Source organism: Tachypleus tridentatus, chromosome 13 (assembly GCF_004210375.1).
Source record: "Tachypleus tridentatus isolate NWPU-2018 chromosome 13, ASM421037v1, whole genome shotgun sequence".
Lineage (NCBI taxonomy): Eukaryota > Metazoa > Arthropoda > Merostomata > Xiphosura > Limulidae > Tachypleus > Tachypleus tridentatus.
Genome location: NC_134837.1, coordinates 14194220 through 14221828, shown reverse-complemented (window position 1 = coordinate 14221828; position 27609 = coordinate 14194220). Strand labels below are relative to the sequence as shown.

The window sequence follows — 27609 nt, the reverse complement described above, 5'->3', positions numbered from 1 at the left end:
TTCAAACATAAACCTGAATAGTGTGAAATACCCTAGAATGTTTCAAAAGTATATACTTTGGCAAAATGTTTCAAACATATAAACCTGAATAGTGTGAAATACCCTAGAATGTTTCAAAAGTATATACTTTGGCAAAATGTTTCAAACATATAAACTCTGAATAGTGTGAAATACCCTAGAATGTTTCAAAAGTATATACTTTGGCAAAATGTTTCAAACATATAAACTCTGAATAGTGTGAAATACCCTAGAATGTTTCAAAAGTATATACTTTGGCAAAATGTTTCAAACATATAAACTCTGAATAGTGTGAAATACCCTAGAATGTTTCAAAAGTATATACTTTGGCAAAATGTTTCAAACATATAAACCTGAATAGTGTGAAATACCCTAGAATGTTTCAAAAGTATATACTTTGGCAAAATGTTTCAAACATATAAACTCTGAATAGTGTGAAATACCCTAGAATGTTTCAAAAGTATATACTTTGGCAAAATGTTTCAAACATATAAACTCTGAATAGTGTGAAATACCCTAGAATGTTTCAAAAGTATATACTTTGGCAAAATGTTTCAAACATATAAACTTGATTGGAAAAACTGACTAGAAAATAAGTGTGTAAAAACAAATTCCATCCTTTTCTTCAACAGATACTATATGCATCTTCAAATTAAATTAGTTTATTCTGGTAACTGGGAATGAAGGTGAAAAACTGTGCTCTCTGCCAAATCTATTTTGGGATTTTATTATTTGTTGGATGGATGCCATTACGACTTAACAATACAGAATTTCAAGTATAATATTGAGATTTCATGTATTAAACATTTGTTGTTTGAGTAGATTTACTTAATTAAGCTTAACCAGTTATGTTTAATATTAAAGTAAATTTTATGTACGTTAATATTGTTGTCTAATAAAATATATTTTTGTAGGTAAACTCTAGGTATTTGTTTTGCTTTAATGGTAATGAAACAAATTTGAAAAAAAGTAGTGTTAATTTTCACATTTTTTTGTTGTATTGCATATACTTGAAGGATAGTTTAAGGTTTTTTGAAGGATATTAAGGTAATTGATGTTTGTTTATTATTCTGTTGAAATGGTGTTTTTGTTTTTCAAATTGTACTGTAATATTACATCACATATACTTAAAACTCTTATTATTATGAAGTACTACAGCTTGTGACACAGGTGCTTGGTTTTGCTTTTGAACATGTATGTGCACAAAAAAGTAAAAATAAAATAAAATTGGTAGATCTATATTTATTGTTACATATAAAACATGTATTTGTTTATTTTACCAATTATTTAAATAGACACAGTGTACAGACAACAAGGGATCACTTGGTCCTCGAGGCTGTCTTTGAACACCCATCATTGAGAAAAGTAAAGATTGTAACCAACATTTTATTTCTCAGATTCTCATTTAAACTGTTAATTAATTAAATTATTCTATAACTCGAGCCACCTTGTTAAAAAGTTTATAAGGCTATAAGCTGTTTAAATTTGAACCTATCCAGTTTTGTTTTCAGATTTCAAACATCTGTTCTCTTGTTCTGTTATGTTCAAAATATATCACAGAGGCCTTTATCCTATTAATCCCACTTATAGCCTTATAAACTTTCATAAATAATCTTTTAACCTTTCCTTCTCAAGATACCTTAATCTATCCATATTCCTAGTAGGTCTTTTTTTCTAAACCCTTTCAGGTATCTTTTTGTAGATAAGAAGACATAAACTATTCTTGTATATGTTATTCAGCCTATCTGAAATAGAGACCAGTTATTTGGTGGTGTGTCCACAAATGTACCACCACAGACTTGGGTGTATGAAAATGAACCTTGTTCCTGTTTTTGTCCATTTTTCAGCTCTTGAAAACTCACATTTAATATACTTTCATCAAAAATTTATACTTGTACACTGACAGATGTTATTATAAAATTATGCAAGATAGTAACTAAACATTAATTAGTTAAATATGGAAAAAAGAGGGAGATATTTCAGGCATAGAGAGCATATCTAAATTTGCACAGTAACCAAGCATTCCTACAATAGAACGTATTTAATGTAACATTATATAACTAATTAGAGTTGCGTTTCGGAATCAGATGTTTTCTAAACACAAGGTTTATCCCATTCCCTTTTACTCCTTTCCCCTTTTTAATTTGTTGGGTAAACTTGTGCTGGGATTCATTATTAGCATAATAGTAACAGGTGAGTTTCAAAAGAAATTGTAGATTGTGAAGTTATTTATATTGAAAATAAACATTATTTTAGTAATTATATTCTAGTGTGTATTAATAGCAGTTTTCCTGTGTGTTTGATTTATGACCTTACGTATACATATATATAAAAGTTTTTGTTTGTTTTCCAATCTTAGCAAGTCGACTAATTGGAAAGCGACTTTCTGCATCTCGGCAACTCCTTGCTGCTGGACAGGTGTGGAAACATACAGTTCCCAGCCATGACTGTGACATTGTGGTTACTTTTCCAGCTAATGTTAATGAAACCACATTAGTCTGGTTATTGAAAAAATTAAGAACACGCTTACCAGATGTCACTGTTGAAGTTCGCCATCATCGGCATTCTGGAGTTTATGTGTTCTACTTGACAGCTCCATATGAAAAGTGAGTTGAGAGCACACAAAGAGAATTGTTTTAACACACTGTGTAAAAGAGTTTGTTTGAGAAGTATTCTCTCTTGTTTTGTTTTTAGTGTAACTATAATTTATTATTTTAAACATATGTTTTTAGTTAAAATATAACTTTTGACAATATTAAACAAACCTAGAAACTGTGAATGGTAAAAAATACATGAGTTTTTTAGTTGCAGTGTACAATATTGAATGAGCTGTCAACTTCTTTCTGTTTTCAGATTTTATAAATAATGTATACATACAAGTTTGGAAATATTTTTTGATAAATAGTTTAGGCAGAGTATTCATGATGAAACTTGGTTTAATGGGTGGTAATGGTCAAAATGTGTCCTCTACACTTGTGTTTCTACAATGGGCAGTTGACATCCATTCATCTTATTTTTTATCAGTTTTAAAATAGTTTATTGTGTGTACATTGAGGTAATACACACCTGTGAATGTTTCCAAAAACAATAATAGAATTGTACAATAATATTAAGATACAGCATAATTAACAGAATCATGCATCAGAGAAAGATTTATATATGTAGCAACTTATTTAACAATATTGTTTGTATGCTAAAGTTCAAATTTAAACTGTAGTCAACATGAGAGCTCAACAGTTACTTTATTAATTGGTATAACCGAGTACCTATGAGCATTGCCTACATTTATTAGTATAATTTAAAATAATCAGTTAGTCAGTTACAATTAAGCCAGTTAACCTCATGAAAATACAATCATAATTAGTATTTCTGATATGGTACTGTCCATTAGCTCTTCTTGTTTTTTTGCTGCCCTCTATTTGCAAACTTTGTTTGAATGTATGCCACAAGCCTTTAACCCTCTATCTGTTTGAATCCAAATTTTCAACACATCTTTTATATAAATCATTATGCATCACCTCCACCAACAGGAAAGCACTACTATCACATGAGACATACAACTTCCTCTGTGCACCACCATTGAACTGTCAGCTCTCATTTGGCAGTGGTTAAGAGCAAATGTTTTTCTTTAGAACAGCTACTACACTGGAAACTGTTTAACTTTTGTAAACTTTGTTCAGGTTAACTTCTTTCTACTTGATTTCACTTTTCTATTAGAGCATTTGATTTATCTTATTTAACTTGCACGTTTTGCATAAATTCTGAAGTTATTCCTACCACTTTGGGTGCGTGTCACTCATCTTTTCATGCATTTTTGCCCACAGACAACCCATTGTGGGATTTTGTGACCTCTGTTCATGGGTAGATGAAGCACTGTATGGAATATATGCTGTCTTCTGTTCATGGGTAGATGAAGCACTGTATGGAATATATGCTGTCTTCTGTTCATGGGTAGATGAAGCACTGTATGGAATACATGCTGTCTTCTGTTCATGGGTAGATGAAGCACTGTATGGAATACATGCTGTCTTCTGTTCATGCTTTTATTATTATTCTACTTTTACACCTGTATCGTGACTACACTTGACTACCTATTTGGGAGGGATGATTTCCCAAAATTTCCTGTTTATCCTATCTCTGTCCCACTTTTCAACATTGGCTTTCTTCTCCCTATATGAGGTTTTTCATGGGAGCCCTGTGGGTTTCTGGAGACATTTTTTCTTCTTCATTTCCACTGTTAAACAAAACAAGTGGCTCACTTCTCTTAGGTCTTTAATGAACCACAACTCTGTATTCTTGCAGACCCATCACTTGGTTCTGTATGTATGGGTCATGTTCTTTGTGTGTGGCCCTGAGTCACTTTTCTTGACCACACCCTTTCCATCCGTGACTATCACTGTTTTCTGTGGTACCACTGTTCACCATATTTCATAGTAATATGTGGCTTGTCCTTCCTGCTTCTTGTGATCCCTGCTCAGTGTCTACATGAGGCAGTCCTTGTCCTCCTAGATGTTGCACCTGCTCCATTTGTGTGTTACTGTTGCCAATTTGCCCCTCATGGAATGGTATGCCTTTGGTCTTTCTTCCATGTCATCAATTTTTGTCAAGTGTTTGTCCCATTGCTCAACACATTCATACCTTGGGAACACCACTTTTACATGTACATGGACAATTGGCTTCTTTTTGCCATTTCTTAATGGAAGTTGGCCAGTCCTACTCATCAGTTCCTTCTTGAAAATATACAGGTGGAATGTTTGATTACTTTGAAGAGGTTCTTTCTTCATCCTCCCCCAACACTTTGTATATCTGGGTGTTTTCTTCAAAACTTATCCCCTCGGTGTGGATTCCCGTACGTGGTGAGTGGACCTCCCAGGGAAGGTTCTGTTCTGTCTGGTTACCTTCTTTGGGATCTAAACATCCACCCACGTGTTTGCCGTGCGTGGCGACCCGTGAAAGGGAGGAGAGGATCCTGGTGGTTGAGGGGTCCAACCCTAACACACCACTTTGGCCTCGAATTCCTGTAGACGGGTGGCCTTTGGGTACCGAAATTTTTCCTTTTTCCTATGGATCCTCCAAAAAATTTAAATAAAATTGTGAAAAAACAGTCAATCGGTAAGCGACCACGTCTTGAAGACTCTGAACAGCAATCTTCAACATCAGTAACACACATACCTCATTTTTTTATATTACATTCTCTTTCGGAAAAACCTTTAGGGCAAATGTCCCCCTTTTTTATTCAGAAGGGACTAGAGGGACTTGCTGGCTCTCCAAAGTCAGTAAAGAAGCTTCGATCTGGTGACATATTGGTTGAAACATCCACATCCCAACACAGTGAACTCCTCTTGAATTCAAAGGCAATTGGGGATATACCTATTGAGGTTACACCCCATGCTACTTTGAATTCTTCACGAGGAGTTATTGTTGAGATGGATTTGAAGAACGTTCCCGAGTCAGAGATTCTCGCTCAAGGAGTTTCTTCAGTGAGGCGCATCTCCACTCGCAAAGATGGAGTTACACTGCCAACAAATACCCTCATTTTAACATTTACTTCACCACGTGCACCTGCCACCATCAAGGCAGGTTATCTCATTTGCAGGGTTCGGCCATACATACCAAACCCTCTTCGATGTTTCCAATGTCAGAGATTCAGCCACTCAAAGACATCATGTCGTGGTTCCCTGACATGTGCTCGTTGTGGGGGCAAGGACCATGATGCATATGAATGTGACATGGACCCACATTGCGTCAACTGCAATGGTTCTCACCCCTCTTACTTTCATTCTTGCCCAAAATGGTTGGAGGAAAAAGAGGTGCAGCATTTGAAAACGATACATAACATTAATTATCCTGAGGCTCGGAAATTGCTGCCCACCACTCCATCTCGGACATATGCTGCTGCACTTCATTCCACAACTACAGTGGGAGTGCAGACAGATCTCTCTATGCCTCCAAGAGAATCGTTTTCAAAACAAATGAAAAGCCTTTTGACCTCCGTGATTAAAAAGGTTGATGAAACGACTTCCACACCCATATCTGTTCCTCCCATACCTTCCAACAAACCTCAAGATCCACGTCCTTCAGTTTCAAATACAGGCATTTTTTCTGATACATCTTTTTCTCCCACCCCAAGAGGCAAAACAATTATTCGTTTGCATCCTCAGTCACTGGACTCACCTTCCAATAACAAAAACCTGCCCACTCGACCCAGGGCAAGATCCATGGAGGTTGATAGACCTCTTCCGATTAAAGACAGTAAAGAAAAAAGACGTGGTCATAAACAGAAGGGTTCTCCAACCACCTCACCTACCCGTTCTTAAAAATGGCCACCTTGATACAATGGAACTGTCGAGGTTTACGTTCTAATCTGGATGATATCAAAACACTGATTGCTTCCTACCATCCAGTTTGTCTTTCTTTACAAGAAACGTTTCTCAAACTTGCTGATACAGTCTCCATTCGGCAGTTTTCTCTGTACAGAAATGACAGGTTGTGTGATGGTCGAGTACATGGAGAGGTGGCACTGTTGGTTGATCAGCATGTGCCCACCCTGTCTTTGTCACTCAACACACCCTTGGAGGCCGTAGCCATCCGTGTTTCCTTGGGTCATACCATCACTGTTTGTTTTCTGTACCTGTCCCCTGGAGAGACATATAATCAATCAGACCTTGATGCTCTCGTTGAACAGTTGCCATCTCCATTTCTAATCCTGGGGGATTTTAATGTACATCATTTCCTCTGGGGAAGTGCTGTTATTGATGGGAGGGGTCGATCTGTAGAGCGTATGCTCTCTGATCATAATCTTTCTCTTTTCAATACTGGTTCTTCCACTTACTTTCATGCACCTAGTCAGTCCTTTACCGCTATTGATCTCTCAGTTTGCTCCCCTTCATTATTCTCCCATTTGTCATGGAAGGTTGACAGTAATCCACTAGGCAGTGATCATTTTCTGATCCTTTTGAGAGAGACTGGCCGTGGTCGATGCCACCCTACCCATGTGCCCCGGTGGAAGCTAGATCAGGCAGACTGGTCCACTTTCACTGCTTTTGCAGAACTTGACCCTGCCATTGTAAATCAGCCATCAATAGACGACTGTGTAGCAGCGGTAACTGGCTGTATAATACAAGCAGCTGCTCAGTGTATTCCTAAAACCTCGACACGTTTTCCACGATATCCTCGTCCATGGTGGAATCCTGCTTGCCACTTAGCACGGATGGCTCAAAAACGAGCCTGGGATACTTTTCGTAGGTATCCCACACTTTCAAACTGTTGCTTTCCAACGGGCCTGTACAAATACTAGGTGGGTAAGACATCAAAGCCAGAAGGAATCTTGGATTAAGTTCACAACTAGCATATCTTTTACCGCCAGTTCCAAGATCATATGGGATGGGATTCGAAAGGTTAATGGGCACTACAATTCTGTCCCCCTCTCGATCTTACTCTCTGATGGTCAGGAGGTGATTGATGTCCGGAGCATCGCTGATACTCTAGGTGAAAGCTTTTGTCGGGTATCTGGCACTTCTGCTTGTTCCTCCACCTTCTTGGCCATCAAGACTTGGGCAGAGCGATCACCCCTTTCCTTTTGAACTGACTGTTTCTTTGACTATAATTGTCCTGGTGGAACTGAAAATGGCCCTTCATCGGTCTGCCAGTACATCTGTTGGACCTGATGATATTCATTATGACATGATGCACCATCTATCTCCTGCTTCTCTTGATGTCCTTCTGATTGTCTTTAACCGGATCTGGCTGGAGAAAAACGCCATACCTCCATACATATGGGTTACGTGGACATCTACCCATGTTTATAAAGAAATTTTTAATGGACAGGAGATTCCAAGTTCATGTGGGTTCAACACTTTCCCGTTCTTTTGTACAGGAACTTGGAGTCCCTCAAGGCTGTGTATTGAGTGTCACACTTTTTAGTATAAAGATAAATGCCATCACTGAACAACTCCCTCTCACTGTTGCGAATGGGCTGTATGTCGACGACTTTCACATCTCATGTCAGTCGTCAAACACGAGATATATTGAGCGGCAACTACCAACTGCCCTCAATCATGTACTGAAATGGACTCTGGCGAACGGCTTTAATTTCTCTCTCTCCAAAACTGCATGCATGCACTTTTGCCGCCGACGGGGTATTCACCCTGATCCTGAACTTCATATCGGTGAAGTTTTGCTGCCAGTGGTCCCGGAGACCAAGTTCTTGGGGCTTATCTTTGATCATAAACTGACCTTTATACCACACTTAAAGCAGCTTCGAGTCAAATGCACAAGAGCACTGAACATCCTCCGTGTCCTCTCTTCTACCAGTTGGGGGGCAGATCGATGTTCAGTGTTAAAGGTATATCGTGCTCTTATTCGATCGAAACTCGACTATGGATCAATGGTCTATGGCTCTGCCAGACCCTCAGCCTTAAAGATGCTGGACCCCATTCATCATTGAGGACTTTGACTCTGCACTGGGGCTTTCCGTACCTCTCCAGTTCAAAGCTTATACATTGAATCTCATGAACCTTCTCTACACCTTCGCCGTTTGCAACTATCTTTACAATATACTTCGAAACTTTGTTCCTTACCAAAGCATTTCACCTGGGAATGTGTTTTCCTTCCTCGGTGGGCAGTACTTTTTCAGAACAGACGATCTGTCATTGCTCTGTTTGGCCTTCGCATCCGGGCGCAATTGGATGAATTGGGTCTGTCCTTGGATAACATTGCAGATTCCACAGGTCAGCCCATCCCACCATGGCTTATTACAGCCCCCAAATGTGATCTTTCTTTCATTCACCTAAAAAAGGCAGATACTCCAGATTGGAAGTACCGTCTTTTATTCAATGAATATCTTTCAAACAATCATTCAGTTCCCATTTATACAGATGGTTCCAAATCAGGTAATTCAGTGGGCTCTGCTATGGTTCAGTAGTTGCTTGCAGAATCCCCTCTACAGCTTCTGTGTTCACTGCTGAACTGTATACCATATCTCTTGCCCTGGATCATATTGCAGCTGAGCAGTACTCCAACTGCACTATTTATACTGACTCCCTTAGTTCTATACTGGCCTTGGAATCGCTACATGTTGGCTCACATCCTGTTCTCGCTAATATTCAAAACCGACTGGCCCATTTCTCATTAACAGCTACTTCAATCTAGTTTTTCTGGATACCAGGCCACATTGGTATTCGCGGGAACGACCTTGCAGACATGACAGCTAAATATGTCTGCTTCAGCACCATCACTCCTATGCCTATTCTGTACATGGACTATGGAGTTGTCTTCAAGGCTCGGCTCCATGCCAGCTGGCAGTCCACTTGGAGTGAGCAATGCAACAAGAAGCTTTTTCAAATCAAACCCTATATTGGACTTTGGCCATCTAGCTTCCGTAAAGTTCGGAAGGAGGAAGTTGTTCTCACTAGGCTACGCATTGGTCACAGTTTTTTAACTCATCATTTTCTTTTATCTGGAACTGATGCACCAATGTGTAGTTTGTGTAACACTCAAATCACTATCAGCCACATTTTACTTTCTTGCCATCGTTACAATTCTCAACGACGGCAATATTTTAAACATATTTTTTCCCAGAATCAGTCTGTAACACTAAACAGAGTTATTGGTGATGGTGACTCTGTCCACCTTGATAATGTTTTTAATTTTTTAATGGCCATTAATCTTTTTAATCTCATTTAAGTGTTGCATATTTATTCATTACACCTTTTTAATTGTGGTTCCTTTTTTTACAGTTTTAATCTCTCTCATTCAATTTGACATTTGACAATGGCCAGAACATTAAATAACTCGACACCAGGACTGGAAAGGCCAACTTCAGGTGACTAACGCTACTGTTTGAACTACTCATTAGTCATCCTGGCGAGTTGTTATTACACTTTTGCTGCATATCATTTCACACTTTTACTACTTTACCTTTTAGTACTGGCCATATTGACTCATAATCCAGAACCAGGACTGGAAAGACCAACTTCAGGTGACTGACGGTGGTTTTTATACTTACCTGTTAGTCTTCCTGGCGGGTTATGATCATTACTATTCTGCTACAGATAGTCCTTTACAACTTTGTTGACTGGATGTCAACATTGGTTTTTACGCCATTTTCTGTTTTAATTGCCGTTTTGTTTTTACCTTCAATTACTTTTACAAATTTTACTCCATTTACTTGACTTTTATCTTTTTACTGGACATTTGGCTAATCATAGTTACAATTTTGCTATGTGTCTTTTAAAACTTTTATTCTTTTACATTTTGATAATAGCTGCTATGACACATATCCTGGAACCAGGACTGGAAAGGCCAACTTCAGGTGATTGACGATGGTTCTTGAACTTACCTGTTAGTCTTCCTGGCGGGTTATGATCATTACCATTTTGCTAGAGTAAATACTTTACAACTTTGTAGACTGGATGTCACCATTGGTTTTTACACCATTTTCTGTTTTTACCTTCATTTACTTTAAAAATTTTACTCCATTTACTTGACTTTTATCTTTTTACTGGACATTTGGCTACTCATTATTATGATTTTGCTATGTCTTTTAAAACTTCTATTCTTTTACATTTTGATAATAGCTGCTATGACACATAACCCGGAACCAGGACTGGAAAGGCCAACTTCAGGTGACTGATGGTGGTTCTTGAACTTACCTGTTAGTCTTCCTGGTGGGTTATGATCATTACCATTTTGCTAGAGTAAGTACTTTACAACTTCTTTTACTCTGCTTTCTCTCTTAATGTTGTAGACTAGGTGTCAACATTGGTTTTATACTTTTTTGTTTTTCCTTCATTTCCTTTTATGTCTTTTGCTACATTTACTTTATTTTTACATTTTTACCGGATGTTTGGCGCAGATAGCCTCGCTGCTTTGTGCCATAAAATACTAAATCAGTCAATCAATCAAAACCTATCTCAGTTGGGCTCTACCTTCTCCTCTCAGACTCCATTCTTTGGAGCTTGCCATTTGGCGTGGTAATGGTCACCTCTAATTCTTGTCATATCCTTGACAGGGCTTTAGTGGGTCCTTCATGATTTGTAGAATCTTGTACAGGATCCCATGAATGCTCCTATTCATCTTCCCTCCCTCTTGCTTGTTGATCTTCATTGATACTGGAAAAGGCCTACATGTTGGTGGGAGTCCCTCTTTTTCCTCCATGGCCTGAGTTACATCTGTTTATGGATGCTTCCCTTCAGAGCTGGGGTACATTGGTTGATCACTGAGGGATTTAGGGTCACTGGTCTGTGGAAGATATTTTTCATTGCATCGGTGTTCTCAGACTCCTGGCTGTTTATCCAGCTTTGGATAGTCTCTTTTTTTTCTCTTCTGGCTCTCAGGAGGTAATGATCCATTCTCACATTTCTATAAGGTGATTTTTATCAAAAATCCAGAAGGCACAAGGTCCCTTTCCTGTGTTTTTTACACTGTGGGTCTTCTTTTTTGATCCTACACACAATACCTTCTTTTGCTGGCATGTCATGTTATGGATGATTTCCCTGTCTTCATCATTTGTCTTTCTGTCTAGATCTTGTTTATCCCAGGTGTTTCCCCTGCATCCTAGTTTGTTTGTTTTTTTTGGTGGCTCTACCTTCATCTGGATATGTCCCTTATGGATGCCTTTGTCATTGCTCTCAACCCAGTTACCTTCATTTTGGTTCACAGTTTCTCCTTTTCCAGCCTTGGCTGTCTATGCCTTCAGCCATGATTGGTCTTATCTGTTTTTTATGTGTATCCTCCCAAAAATTTCTTGTTTATCCTGTCTCTGACCCATTTTTCATCTTCCTATACAAGTTTTTTCATGGGAACCCTGTGGGGTTTCTGGGGATTTCTCCCTCTTCTCTTTCTGTCCTTGCCTCCATTTGAAGCTCTGTCTGTGTGTTCCCTGTTTCACCTTTCTTTGATGGCATATTTATTCCTCTCCTTGCCTGAGGTTATTGTAAGTCTGATAATTGCATTCTCAACATTACGAGGTTTTTGAACCACTCCTTCTCCCTTATCCTTTACTCAGATAAAGCTTTTGTTCCTACAAACTCTGTGGCTCATGATGTTCAAGTCCCCTTTCTCTAATCTGCCTATCCTCAGTTTCTAATTTCTGCCCTCCTCCTGATTGTAATAAACTCCTCTGTCCTGTCCATGCCACCATACATTGTAACATTCCTCACTCAGTTTCATTCCAGGGTCCTCATTCTCACCTGCTTCTCCTTTTGCAATATTTTACTTCCCATGATCTTTTCCCAATTAGTCTAACCAAGTGGGTTCAACATTTGATTCAGGTAGCTTCTTCCTCCTTGTTTCTTTTATGGTATGATCTCTTTCATGTTTCTTCATTTCAAATACATCACCTTCCCTTCTCCATTGCCTCTCACCTTCCTTGGTCATTAGAGGAGATTTTCCTATAGGGCATGTGGAAAACAGCACATTTCATCTCCCACTACTTACACCATATCTCTGTTTCTGCTTCCTTGGGGTATCACCTACTGACTGTGTGGCTCTTCTCGCAACTTTCGTTTGGCTGTGACACAAGGTTAGTCTTTACTAATGCTTTCTATTCTTTCAGATGCCTCTGCATGAGCTTCACTTTGGATTCTGCTCTGTGGTGAATGGTGCCTGACTAAGTATTCTGTCTGTACTTTTAATGGGCTCCACTTAGATGGCTATAACCATTTGCAGATATCCTTCTGTCAAATCTGCATTGTAAGCCACATTGATTTCTATATCCTATATTTCCATGTCTGTGTATGCTTACCCTTTAAGTAGGGTGTTTAAAAATCATTTCAGTGTAAATTCCTTGTGGTATTTGCATCATAATATGCCCTTGCAGGATTGCACCATGCATGGGTAAGCAAAAGTGGATTGCTACCCATCCCTGCCATGCCTCAATTGAATTAATTGGAACGGTCTATTTTTTAAAATAGGGGTTCACGATCACCTGTTGCTGTTTCAGGTGTTGCAGTTCCTCTTAACTCCTGAACACTTTTTTCTCCTTTTTTCTAGTATAGTATAGCAGTCCTTACCACTTACCAGTTCTAAGCCTTTGGGGTGGTTGAACATGAAGGTTATCTGCTGGATTGATTCCATAAAGATTTTTATAACCTTTCAATCCAGAGTAGGGTGGTGGTTTTTCCAGAGTTCAGATGCCAACATGCACTTCATCCATCCAATTAAGTGCCCTCCTCCTACAGTCACATGGATGTTGGTACCCAGCGAGTGAGGTTTGGAGATTGAGGAAACCGGTAAGTTCTTACACATGTTTCAGGTTGTCCACCTTCTCCTCTTGATAGTTCTTGTGTAGTGGATTGCAGATCTTCATGGCAGTTTTCACAACTGTTCTAGGTATTCCCTTGATATGAGGTTGTTGATGACACAGGTGGTTTTGAGCTCATTCAAGGTCGTGGGGGCTGAAGGACTTCCTTGAGATTCTTGATGACTCATACCTGGACCCATGATATTAGGCCACCCTACGAGTTACTGGAATCTTCTGACATGTTTTTTCTGGACTCTAATACTTGAGGTGAAGACACTATATGTCTTTATTCTCCACTTGTGAGGATGTTAATACCCAATGAGTGAGGTCTGCTGTGGCCTAGCCACTATACACTTGGGAACACACAATTGTTTACCCACCTTGGACTGAGTGATTCTATATCTTTTATATCTCATTGGTATATCATTTTCTCCCACACAGATGTGATCTCTTCTTGTTCTGCCATGTTTGGTTCTCCTGGCCTTTTCACTTTTCATGGTGAAGAGATACCTGACTCAGATGTGTCGTGATGCTCCTCCTCAGATTTTCTGATCGGTTCCTCTCAATCAGGGGGTGTTCTTCCTATGCTTCCATTGTTTCTTCTCCAATTCAGAGAGAGAGTACCATATCAGAAGTTATAATTTTCCTAAATGAAAATGTTTTTTGAATAGGTACTCCCATCTGCTAACACTTCCCATTCTTCCTCTCCTCTATCCTCTGGTGCTCATGTTTTCTAGACCTTGAAGTGATAATTTAGTGATAGCACATAAAGGAAGTTACATGCATCATGTGATAAGTGGTCTTCTCCTGTTGGTGGAGAGATGATGCATAGTGATTAACATTAAAGACATGTAACTTTGGATTCCAACAAAAGGGAGATTGAAGGCTTGTGGCAGGCATTCAGAAAATGTTCACAAGTAAAGGGCAAGATAAAACATGAAAATCTCATCTTCTATGCAGAGAGAAGTATCTATTGCAAATACATTTTCATTTATAGCATTATAACTTCCAATCGTTACTGTTTCTGATTTTACTAACTGTCCAAATGATAATAATATTGATGTTATGTTTTGTCCTGTCTTTGTTTTAGTTAACTTAAGTTTGTTTAGCTTACTCATTTAGTGTCATGACTCAAAATAGTTACTAATTGAAAGTTAGTTTTTATTACTTCTACTTTTTGAATATTTCAACTATCCAATAGATTGAAATGTTGTCATTGTGATTTTTCATTATTACATTTTCTATTAATCCAAGTTTGTTGAACTTTTGGCTGGTATGGCCTGGTGATTAGGGGAGTTACCTCTCGATTCAAGTTCAAGCTAATCTACATGCTTTTCCCAACCTTACCAACTTTGATTGGTCATTCAGCAACCCTTACTACACTGATGAAAAAGTTGAAAGTACAGTTCAAGTGCAACATTGGTACAACATAGCCAGGTGGTAAGGGTGCTTGACTTACAATCTGAAGGTTGCATATTCAAATCCCAGTCACATTAAATTTGCTTGTCCTTTCAGCTGTGAGGGCATTATTTCTACGTAACGGTCAATCCCACTATTCGTTGGTAAAAAAATAGTAATATTTATTTTCATCATACAACTTTTATTAGTTTAAATAAAATAGTCTTGTGAAAATATGTATGGAAAAACCTAAGAAAAGCTGTTAATTATATATTTAGTTTATTACAAATTTCATGTTATGTTGGGTGTATAATATATTATCATGTACAACAGTAAAAATGTAACTTAATCCTAATTTATTATACCTGAAGATAGCTATTATGTTAAATGAAGAATAGTCCAAATATGTTTTTATTAAACAAAAGAAAGTTGGATATAGAAATATTGTTAGTCTTGTGTGAAAATAATTGATTTGTTGAATGTAACTGATTAATGACCCCAACAATTAATAAATAATCCAATCTCCACTAAATGCATAATTATAATAGTCATGGCATTGTTGCTATTACTAGACACAGATTTCCTGTCAAGTCAAAGTGATAGGATTTTAATATATCAATTATTTTCATTATTGTTTTTTAATTATTGGTACGTCATATCATATTCCAAGAGTACCTTCATCATTCAGTTGCCTATACAAGTGAACTGGTACAATATTTGTGGAAAAGTCAGTATATTGTTGCTATAGTTAAGCACATTATATTGTATCTCATTATGTAGTAGCACATGCATGTATTATTATCTGTGTAATAACATGGTTCATGGATCAATGAAGTTTTTTAAAATGTTCTTGGTGTGTTCTTGAGCTCCAAACCCACTTGAACCTAATTATCATTAAGTGACGTTATAAGCTTAAAACATAAAAAACTGGAAGATTCCAGAATGAGAGAGGAGGGTACATGATGAAGATAATTAGCATTATTTCCACGAAAAGATAATATGATGAGTTTTTAGAATGAAAATAAGGTTTAATTTTCTTTAAGAGATTTTATATATACATGTGTGTGTGTGTGTTTGCATGCTAAACATCTGATGTGTTGTTTTAAAAATGAATTTACTTAATTTACATGCACCAGAAAAAAATTTCAATGCAAGATTCCAGGTTCTCCAGACAGTGGATGTTCCTGCAATATGTTTCTGATGACTCTGGTAAAAATAAAATGCATGGTTATGAATACTTTCCACTTTTTAAAATATTCAGCTCCTTTTGGCAATTAATGAAAAAAAAGATAGCTATAGTCAAGCTTATTTATGCACGAGTAGAATGAAAAAAGTTGATGTTATACGTTCATATGTTGGCTTGATTTATACTGATTATTTTCAGGTTTAAATTGCCAACCTGTAAATATTCATTCAGATGTGAAATGCGATGAAATTCATGAAAGTGTGCATTTTGTGTAAATATAATGTGTGATATATTATTGATAAATTAAAACATTCTCTGTTATAGAACAGGAATAAAAACCTTAAACTCTGAAGCTAAATTTTGTTATAATAGTTTTGAATTCAGTTGAATATATTTTTCCATTTTTATTAATTCAATTAATATGATAATATTAAGTAAAAGGTTTTAAAATGTAAGTTTATTAAACATAGCTGCTATTTATATTTATTTACACACAATAATAAATCTATCTATGAGCTAAGAGTTTGCTATTTATTATTATTTTGAAAAACAGCTAGGTCTGGGCTTTACAATATACTAGCTATAAAAGCTGGATTTATAATATAAATGAGACAGTAAGGGTTGGAAGTTAATTCATATAGTAATTAAATGATTAAAAATTTGTGACTTTAATTAATAGTTTATTGTATAACATTTGTGTTTTACTAATATTCAGTTATAATTTTCACAGCTTACAATTTCTCTGTACGTAGGTGCTTAATGAGTCAGAAGTCCTCTACAAATTTAATATTGTAAGTTTTAATAGCTTTAACTTGTGTCTAGCCTATTAAAAGGTGCCGAACAGTTGAGGTTACGAAAACGACTAAAACCACTATTTGGGAGTGGCATGAAAGAGTTTGTGTATGAAGAACTAGATTTCTTTGAAAACGTGGAAGATTCGGACAATTTCTTCAGTTCGCAGGAACGACAGAGCATTGTTTTACACCTTCTCCATAGCCTAAGAGCAGAAGATGGAGACCGCCTTCACGGTATTCATTTTGTAGGAGGACAGTCTGTCAGTGAGTAAAATCACTCAAATGTTTTTGATACCAAGATGTTCACTTTTTTCTATTTAAGTATTACAGTTTTCACAATCAGTTTTTTATTATTATTCACTGTTGTATTATTGAATGAGTACTTTTGGTCATTGTCTTATTACCATATCTACTGACTGCTTTATTTTATATTAAAGCCTTGTACTGCTATAATAAATGCCATGAATTAAACCATGCCAAATATATAGTTTTGTTTTTCAATAAATCGCATATTTTGGGTAGATGATATACAAATACAGAAGTGTTTTAAACCAAAGCCTAGCAACAAACATCATTATCAAATTTGAATACTTAATGGAGAAAGTTATATCAAATATATTTACTTTTGTTTACTGTGCAGGGAAGGTGCAAAATATTGTAACTTGAACATGTTGAACTTGTGTTTCTTTGTATTAAATATACACATCTTATATTATTTGTTGTACATTTCACTAGTTCCTAAATGTCTAGCTACAGGAATTATCAGTCAGATTTTGCCATTACATAATAGTGAAGCATTAACAAGACTGAAGAAAACTTGGGTTCAAGCATTCTTCCGATATCAACCACTGGGTAAGGTAACCAACATTTCTCAGTTCTAAAATTGTAGACTGTGTTTCATCATAATATGATAATATATTTACAGAAGTAGGTAACCTTTGCTCTTCATGGAAATTATGTGGTATCATAAATGTAGCAAAACTGATAACCCTATAACTTTAGTGTAAATCTCAGTTGTGTCTTCCTACCACAAATACAAATTACTGTTCAAAATTATTTTGTATGATAATAAAATATGTCTACAGTTGTGGCAACCACTTTTAATTTTTTAATAAATTTTATCTTAAAAATAGTATATCTACTTTTTTAACCTCATTATGGTGTGCTTAGTTATCAAAGCTCAATTTTTAAGAAATTCTGTAATTTTTAGTTTAGTATACAGTTTCAACACACATGAAAATTAAAACATAATCATAATAAATTATTTATTTGCACATAGAAATTGTTAATTTTTAAATATACAGTTAAATCAGTTTTAGATCAGTTTCTTTTACAATAAACAATATCGATTGCTTTTTTTTTAGTTGATGTTCTATTAACTTTTTCAAAGTTATTATAACAGGACTTCATCGTAATGATAGTCTATTAGGATCTTAATTACTAGAATATAAGAACAACTGAAAATCTAATTTCAAAATAATAGCAAAACTATGGAAATCCTATGTAGTAAATGAGACTTTCAAAGAGAATGGTAAATTAAGCCTTTTTCACATATACCCTTCACATCATAGCCTATTATATAGCTGTAGCTGGCATTATGTAGCAATGCAAAATTGAGGGTGTCCAGCCACAGGGAAAAAAACTTAGAAATATTTTACCTACAGGGAAAATTCAGAGAATTTTATTGGCCAAATTTCATTTTTTTAAATTGGTTATGTCATCCAGTTGAGTACAAATCCAATTTACAGGAACAGGGAGAAGGTATGGTATTGGTTATTTATCATTTTTAAAAATATAAAGTGATTACTGGTGATTTTAAGTGTCTTGTAGTAATGTTATTTTAAATAAAACTCACAAGTCTAAGTACCAAATAGATACCACCTATAATGAGAACATCGAAAACTATGCAGATGTTCTCACTCTGAAAGTGTTTAATAAACATTAACCAGACAGACAACTACAAAAGTCCAAGGAACAAGCTACATTTGTAAGCAGAATGCTAAGACAAGACCAGTTCATGTCAGTCATGCAAAACTGGCTTAGTACTGCTAGCAGTCTCAACTTGAAGTTTCAGAAATATTCACATGCCCTGGTAGATGATTTGGTACTCTTGAAAGAGAAGATTTAGTTAGTTATCCTATAATGGATGAGATTAATGAATCACTGGGTTTGAGAAATGCTATAAGTATTTATAGCAAGTTTACAAGGATTTCAAAGAAATTATCACAATGGTTAATTGTACTCAGATTTCTACAGTGTTGTGTGTTCGGTAAGGAGTGATCTTAACAACAGACCAGATGACCTTAATCACCAGACGTGCTAAACTTTAAGATTTTTGAGCAGTAACTAAGTTTGAAAACAAGTGTTATTTTGGTGTATTATAATTTCCAACCATGTTCTGGACTTCAACAAGATGGCATGCAGTCAGAAGTGGAAGTAGTCAAAGCTTGTTTTCTCCTGGTGTATTGCATCAGGATGACTTTGCTACCAAGCTGTGTACAATATAGACTACTGTTTCATACTGAATCCAACAAAGGCAGGTCTCCTAATATTGTGTTGGCTGTTTGTGTATTCTTCAGTATCTGAGAAAAATGCATACAAATTTATTGGAGGACTTTAAGCTCCTGGTTGTAGTAGTGCATCAACCCACTCTCATGAGGTCAAAGTATGACTAGAAAAGTTGTTGACTGTAGTTTGAAAGTCAAACTGCTGGAGATGAGAGTATTCAAACATCATTAAATGATAGATAACTGTAGTTTTTATCACAATGGTGAGATGAATATGATTACATAGCTGAGAATCTCTCCCTATTGTGTTTTACTCACCACAAAATGTTTTACAGAATTTACTGTTAAACATTTAACATTACATAGGAATGGGACAGATAGTAGTTATTAAAATACTTACATTATGTATGAGTGGGACAGGTAGTAGTAGTTAAAGTATTTTATAGAACCTAAACTTAAAGTTTATATACTGACATACCAAGAGACACTATAGTATTGTTGGTCTGGTGCAGTCAGTATTCCATAACCCTCAGAAGCTATAATTGTAATAAATACTTATTAACTCTTTAACAGTGGCCATCATCAATATAAAAAAGGTAGTCGTCATCAACTGTTGATTTCATGCTTTGCGTTCAGTACAGCTATCATCAATTGATGATACAGGATAAAAACATTAGTTAGCAACCCCCTCACACCATAGTGACCATACCCACTCAAAGGGTTGCGTCTGTGTCAATAGTGGAGCAGAAAATGAAGGATGCATCTGCTAAAGGAAAAACGTTTTCCATCAACATGAAACTGAAGTATTAGCACGTGATGATTATTCCAGTGAAGAAGAAAACTTTACAGATTTTTCATCATCAAATTCAGTTGTTTCAAGCTATGAATACAATTTAGATAGTGAATCACAATCATCTGGTTACTAATGAGTAAAGTGTTATGATTTTGATCCATTTATTCATTTTTTTTATAATGGAAACACTGGACTCGCAGATAGATTTAGGCTCACTGACAAATCTAAAGGATATAAATGTTTTATTGCTATATTTGATCAAAGTATAACGAGTCATATTGTGGAAGAAACAAACAGATATGATGAGATTTGTAAACCTTTGAATTCTGAAGAAAATGAAAGCCTCTACTTCATGAAGTAAGAAATTGGAACATACAATTATTGAGGAAAGGTACACGTTTTTGCTCTGGTGATGATTATGCCACATGTAAAAAAGTTTGATTATTGGAAGAATGATCTCCTTATACAAACTCCAGTTTTTCCAAAATACACTACTTGAGATCAGTTCAGAGAGATTCTTAAATATTTACATTTTGCAAGTAATGAAAAGAACTGAATGTTTGAGAAGTGTTTACAGTGGTGAAGACTAAAGCTAAGGAAACTTTTGATTCTTTTAAAGGGTTGTGCTGTTTTCAAGCAGTACATTCCAAGCAAGCACCATAGATTTGGAATAAAGATTTTTGTGTTATGTGACTGTGAGATGGGAATTGTAATAGATATTATCTATTCTGCAAGTGATGTAAATCTCTCTAGATTCCCAATTAGGATTTTCAGGATCAGTTGTCAAGCAGTTGGTGAAAGATTACCATGGAAAAGGTCATATATACTGATAATTATTATACAAGTCAAGAATTATGCAACCTACTCTTTGAAAATAAGACTGGTTTTTATGGAACAGTTAGAACTAATTGGAAGAACATGCCTAAATTTGTACATCTGAAGAAGGGAGATGTTGAGACCAAAAAGCAAGGGAATATTTTATCACTTCTGTGGAAAGACAAGCGACCTGTTACTTTGCTTAGTACAGTACATAAAGGTGAAATGAAATACAGTGGAAAAGATGATTACAAAACTAAACAACCAATGACAAGAGGCTAGTTGACAAAAGTTCCATGCAAATTGGACATAATGATTGTATTTATAAATGTGTAAAGTGGCACAAAAAGAGCTTTTTGTACCTAATTGATATCTTAATTTTGAAATTTTTATAAGATTACTAATTATTCGAAAGGTGTGGAAGGGTAATAAGACCCTTTCCAGGAAGACGTAGTCTTACTTTTCCTGATAGACTTGTTGGAAAAGAAGCGTTTTCTTGGCACTTTTTAGAAATCATTCCATGCTTTATGAAAAAAAGCAAGTAGAGCGTGGAGTAGTAATGTATTTGTGATTTTTGTACCATAAAGAACATTCAAACTTAACATATAAGCCTTTATTATGCATCTTGTTTCATTTTCTTTCATATTTTGTTCAAAATTCATAATAAAAATGCTAAATATTATCTTTAAGATTTTTTTCACAATTTCTACATCTGTGGTCAGCTGCTACTTGCAACACTTTGGCTCTTTAAGGGTTAATGCAAAAACTACAGATATTTGACCAGGAAAGTTTATGTATTTCAAATATTTCAGATAATTAATTTGAGGTATTAGTATTTATTTCTAAGAGGACACTAGATATCTATCTTCCTCTGAGAAAAGTGAAGTGGTAAACCTGGTTAGGCCAAACAAGAATAGAGCTAACTAGCATACCCATTAAGCAAACTACACTGATATCAACATTGAATTATTCATTCATTGTGAACCATCAATAATATTATCCAGTTCCAGACCAGAATCAAACTTTTATTGTTCTTAAATTTGTAAAACTCTTGTATATAAAACATTATTTGTAATACCCATTATTGTTATTTGTATATTAAAATATGTTTGTTTTATAAAGAAAATTGTGTGTATCGATGTTGTTGGCAAATATCATAAATTTATTATATATCAAAATTTAATTCACTTCTACATTGAAATTAAAATTTCTGTCTATTTGAAATCATAATACATAGCATGGTAAATTAGGGACTCATCAGAGATAATTATGGTACACAACAGTATTCATAGGTAAGTGGCCATTGTAGGCCCTTTTTCTTTAAAAATATGTGGCAGCAAGAAACAATGTTTGATGCCACAAATTACTTGTTAAGACCTGTTTAGAATGTGCTTTCCATTGTTACTGTTGCAGCTGTATGAGCACCTTTTAGTAACAAAATAGGTAGACATGATGTTTATTGAAATGACGTAACCATCTGTGTATAAAATTACTCTTGAATAATGGGGAAATGTTGCTTTGTTTAGAAACTGGTAGAAAGAACCAGTGGGTTAACCTATACAGTAGATAGCACAAGTGAGCTAATCTGTACAATACCGATTATTTGTATTACACATGCAATTAGTTTCAGGCTCATGTAATACTGTGAGATAATCCACTTTTGGAAATGATATCTGATAACACACCATTGAGTAATACAATATGTTATGGTAGTGATCTCTCAAAAAGTGTGTTGTTACACTGATTTCATTATTTACCAATGGCTGTGAAGCTGATCAGTTGAAGTTTCATAATAATAATATGAACATACTTGTTTATGACTTCCCTCTTTTATACAAAATTAAGTTACTTAATAGAAATCTATAAAGATTAGTGGTTTAATTTTGTGTATGCCAGAATGGACAACTAGCCATGGAAGCTAATGTAACACACTGTATAATAACCAGAAGATGCTGAATACATACTGTGATTGTTGTGAGACAGAAGGAAATAATATTTATTCAGAATAAAAATTTAATAATGCAATAAACAGAATAATGTAAAGATACTGTATTACAGTTAAAGAGAATAATAACTTTTGTCTGACACTTCCTGAAATTCTTTCATTAAAAAGTTAAAAGTAGTAGTAAAGAAAACAATTACTTACTGTCATCAGCTATGCAGATTTTTAATTCAAGGTTGTAAAATTATTTCTTACTATTAGAAATAAAAGTAATTGAAATAATTTGACTTTTAAACCTGGAACTTTGAAACAGATATTTAAAGATAGAAAGTGCCAAGTTCAAATTGGGAGTTCTCAATTGTACTTGCAATTTTTCAACAGTACCTAATAAATTGAACAGGTTGGTGTTATCTCGATTCTTGAAATAACAGTTTGAAGCTTTTTTGTTATTTTATTTGTTCAATGCATTCACAGTGAAAATAACATTTTCCATAAATAAGAATGTGCAGTGTTTAATCTGGCTGCTTGTTAAGTCATATGATCACTTTATGAAATAGCTCTGTGGTAGTTGTATAACATGGTATACTTTTTTGTAGCTGTATTGTTTACATAAAATATTATGAGTAACTGCTTTCTTTGTGAGACTTAATGTTTTAAGTATTATTTGTTTGTTCCAGATGACATCTGTGATTATTTTGGAGTTAAAATAGCAATATATTTTGCCTGGCTTGGCCATTATACTAAAGCTTTGACAATCCCTGCTGCTTTTGGGCTTTTCTTGTGGATGTGCTATTATGGGCGTGACCAGGTATGTTTGGCTGTTGTTAAAGAGCAGTGTATTTAAAAAATACTAGTTCTACAAACACAATTATTGTAATAATGACCATTTATTTCAAAGTTAAATTATATTTCCATTTAAAAACAGTAATTTAAATTAATATTCTCTGAACCAAAAGTATATAAATATCTTCTACAAATTGTATTAAAATATTACTAGCATGCTGTATTTAGTCTTCTTAAACTCAGACAATGTTATTAATGATCAGATAAAATATAGTGGAAGTGAGGATTGATGTTAAGTAGAAAACATTAAGTTGTTAGTATTTATTCTGTCTTGTTCAAAGTGTAATTTAGTTTAATCTGTACACAAATATAGTGTAGATATTACTTCAGAACTGTTGGGCATATTTTGTTTCTTAGTACAATTAAAAGCTTGGCTGATCTGTATTAAAACTATTTACTTTCCTTATGGCTTTTTTTTCTTCATTAAGATTCGTCTTTTGTAGAATTCTGTCACTACAGTTAATAGTAATATTTCACTCTTGAAGTTACTTGTAACTTTCTTTGGAGGTTTAATTACACATTATGTGCTTAGAACTTGAACTTAAAGCACAGGCTTGATCAGTCTGTCTGACCATGAGGCCTCTTTGTGCTCATTTAAAGCTTTATAGGTTCCACAAATACTACCTTTTAATGTAGCATGTATATCTTCACAAAGTTTGGCAGTCTTTCAGTTATCATCATAAGTCTTTCATGTAAAAAAATTCATATCTTTAAGTGGAATATTTTTAATAAAGTAAAACAGAAATTTGTTCATTAATATATGAGTATTTGTTTTAAATAGTCCCTGGGCAAAGTAACTTTCATGTTAAAATTCAAAATACTCTTCCTCATCTCAAAAATATCAAATTTCCTTTGTGTAATTCCTAAACCCTCCTAACTACATTTCAGAGGTTTTTATGAGTAAAACTTTATTCCATCTGTTATTTTCTCTACCATGTTCGAAAACTGAATTGGTCAATTTGACCAACCTCTTAATCACCAAAATCGTAATTGAAATAAGTCAAAATTACCCATTCTTTTCTAAAACAGCTTTAAATTTAAACCTGAAACTATATTCATTTATCGTAAGTAGCTTTAAGCTTGTAACAGTCTACATCTATGTATCATTAAATTTTGTTGCCCTTTAAACATGTCTAACTAATGTCCATACCATTATAAATAGTAATTCACTCGGGGCACATGCAACTGACTTAATGGTATTGAATTACATTACCTATATGGGGCTTGAATGTGTGCTTTATTATGTATTTTTATTAAATTATTATTATTATTTATTTTACCTAATCTTATCTAGCCTAAAAAAGATCCTTATTTTGAAATATTAGTTTCTTTAATAATAATAATAAATAAAGAATGAACATGAAAAACAAAAAATAAATTACTTGCACATTTTGTTTGTTCTGTTGATTATCAAGGATTTTTAAGCCTACTTTTTTATACTAATGGTAGTAATACACTAAATAATTTGTATTTAATTAAATAATGCACTAAAGAATGTAGACTTATAATGTGCATAACATAGACAATTTCCCCTACTTCAAACAATTTTTCTGCCTTTCTAACTATTCTACAACAACCATTACAAATTTATCCAAGTTAATTGTTAAGTTTCTCATGCATATTGCATACATTGCTTATACTCTGTGTAGAATAAAATATCCTACAAAGGTGATTTGATAGATAGAAACCTTGATTTTCTATTAGTTATAGATAAAGTATAACTAAACATAAGAGAACTGTGAACAAGTCCTGATAGGGAGGATGTAACAGGTGGGTGTAGCAGGAGGGATCTGATTTGTTTTATTTAGTAGCTCTGTAATCAAACAAAGTTGAAAGGTATAGAAATTATGGTTTGTCTGAGTGATCATGATTCTATAGTAATTAATTTATTTTTAATATTTTACTTTTTTGATGGGTGGTGCAAAAAGTAGAAAAGATGCCTAGAAAATAAAATTGTGTGTAACACTAAGGGAAAATTCAGGATTTTACAAAATATTTCTTTGTATAATTAAGAACTTAAACCTTATTTGCTATTAAAATAACAATCATAAGCTATGAGTTTATGCTATACTAATTTGTATAACAAAACAAAAATATTTTTCTCATGCATAGTAAAAGATACCAATCAGGTTAAAGGAGGAGTAACCCGATATAGAACCCTGATATACACATTAGATACTGAGAACTTGAAAGAAGCAGTAATCTGACATAAGAAATATTATAATAAGATAATTTTCATAATCATGTCTTTTTTGTTTTTTGAAAATGGAGAAATCAGTAGTTGTTATAAATATTTTCGTTTGTTCTTTGATTAATGAGAAATTGGTTTGTTACTGGGTGCTTTATTTCTTGAAAATTTTGATATGACTTATTGTTTAATATTTCCTTTTCTTTCAAACCAGGCCAGTGAAGATTCATGTTTTGTAGTGTTTGCACTCTTCAACGTTCTGTGGGCAACGTTGTATTTGGAATCATGGAAACGTACGTGTGCTGAGCATGCTTATCGCTGGGGTACTTTAGACAGCCAGAGTGAACTTCTTTCAGAGCCACGTCCTCTTTTTGTGGTAATAATTTTTTCTTGGCTTGTAATTTGAGAGCATCTTTAATGAGGCATGTCTACCTCTAAAAAAACAGTTAACAGATACATTAAGCAAATGTTTTGGTGCATGTGCAGAGCTTATATACAAAGGTTCATTAAGTGACACTCAAGCAGTTTAGTTTTTTATCTTTACTTGTCTCATTAAGAGCAGTAATCATACATTAAATATGTTGCATGGAAAATTTGAATTTTGATTTGTATTTTCTAGTAAGTAAATGTGCACACACCACCAAAATGTTATACATTACAACACCTTCCATGTATTGTAGCAGACCATTACGGGGTACATTTAGCAGCTATACTGCTCCAACAATACATACTGAATGTGTTGTATACAAGAGAAATGGAAGTATTACTTTAAAAAGGATTCTTTACACATCCACATTCTCTCTCCTTTAATATTCTATTTTTAATATAAGTTTAAGATCCTTTTATTTCTTCTGACAAAATATTGCTGTTATTCTGTTCAGATTAGCTGTTTATCTGTAATTATTTATTCATATGACTGACATCACTATGTAAAGTGCATGTATAATTTATTCACAGTGAAACTGATAATAACACAGGCTTGTAGTTTTTTGTTATAGTTGAAGGATTGTATAATTTCTAATCAAACTGCTAGTATTGCTCAGTTTTGCTGTTTGTTTTTCTTAGATTTAATTAATAAAACAATTTTATGTTAAAAAGAATGACTCTTAACTTACTTAGATTGGTGATTATTAAATATAGGTTTGTATCACTTAAGATAGCTGCAGTTCTTTTAATGTCTACAATAGTGTGCTTGGGCAATGAAAACTTGTTATGTATGTAGCTATATGAGTATTTTACATAACATCAAATACATGTTCATAATGAAACCCTTTTTTTAACATACAATCATAATTATTGCTCTGTTTAATGTTTTTATAAACTGCACATGAATATTTTTTTCACTTGTATTGATTACCAGTAAAATAAAAGGGTTTCAGTTAGATGTAAACTTGTAGCTTAGGTAACATTATCAGTAAAGTCCTCAGATTCATGTTATTTAAACATTCATGAAAAACACGTGAAATGAGAACTTGAAAGCACATATAGAGTCCAATATTCATAAACTTCAAATTTTATTTAAGTTGCTATAACTTCAAATTACTTACTATGAAAAATTTTAATATTTTGTTCTAAAGACACGTAAAGGTAAATAATCAGGTAATAAATGGTACCAAAAATAGTGTGATGGATATTTCATCAAGTTATAACTGAATCTCATTTTCAGGTTAAAATAATATATCACACACCAGGTATCATCCTGCCATAGTTGTTAGGTAGTTATTTAGTGCTAACTTTGATGTCAGAAATTTGTGACAACTAGCTTTTTGTATGTATAATGAATAAGTCAATCCTTTGTTTAACAAAAGAAGATTTTGTTTATGAGAGTTTAATGGAAACAGTCAGTATTGAAGTAACCAACTTAATATTTTGTTGTTTGTG

At 34.4% G+C, this 27609-nt stretch overlaps 1 protein-coding gene across 1 annotated transcript in view; it reads left to right on the top strand.

Moving 5' to 3' along the window:
- Positions 1 to 27609, top strand: part of LOC143238414 (anoctamin-10-like) — a 72831-nt gene that overhangs the window by 7014 nt on the left and 38208 nt on the right. Inside the window, exons 3-7 of the mRNA XM_076478620.1 lie at positions 2378 to 2624; positions 16668 to 16903; positions 17375 to 17491; positions 23375 to 23505; positions 25943 to 26104. Of these exons, the coding sequence (XP_076334735.1) occupies positions 2378 to 2624; positions 16668 to 16903; positions 17375 to 17491; positions 23375 to 23505; positions 25943 to 26104 (893 nt within the window). The remainder of the gene's footprint in view (positions 1 to 2377; positions 2625 to 16667; positions 16904 to 17374; positions 17492 to 23374; positions 23506 to 25942; positions 26105 to 27609) is intronic.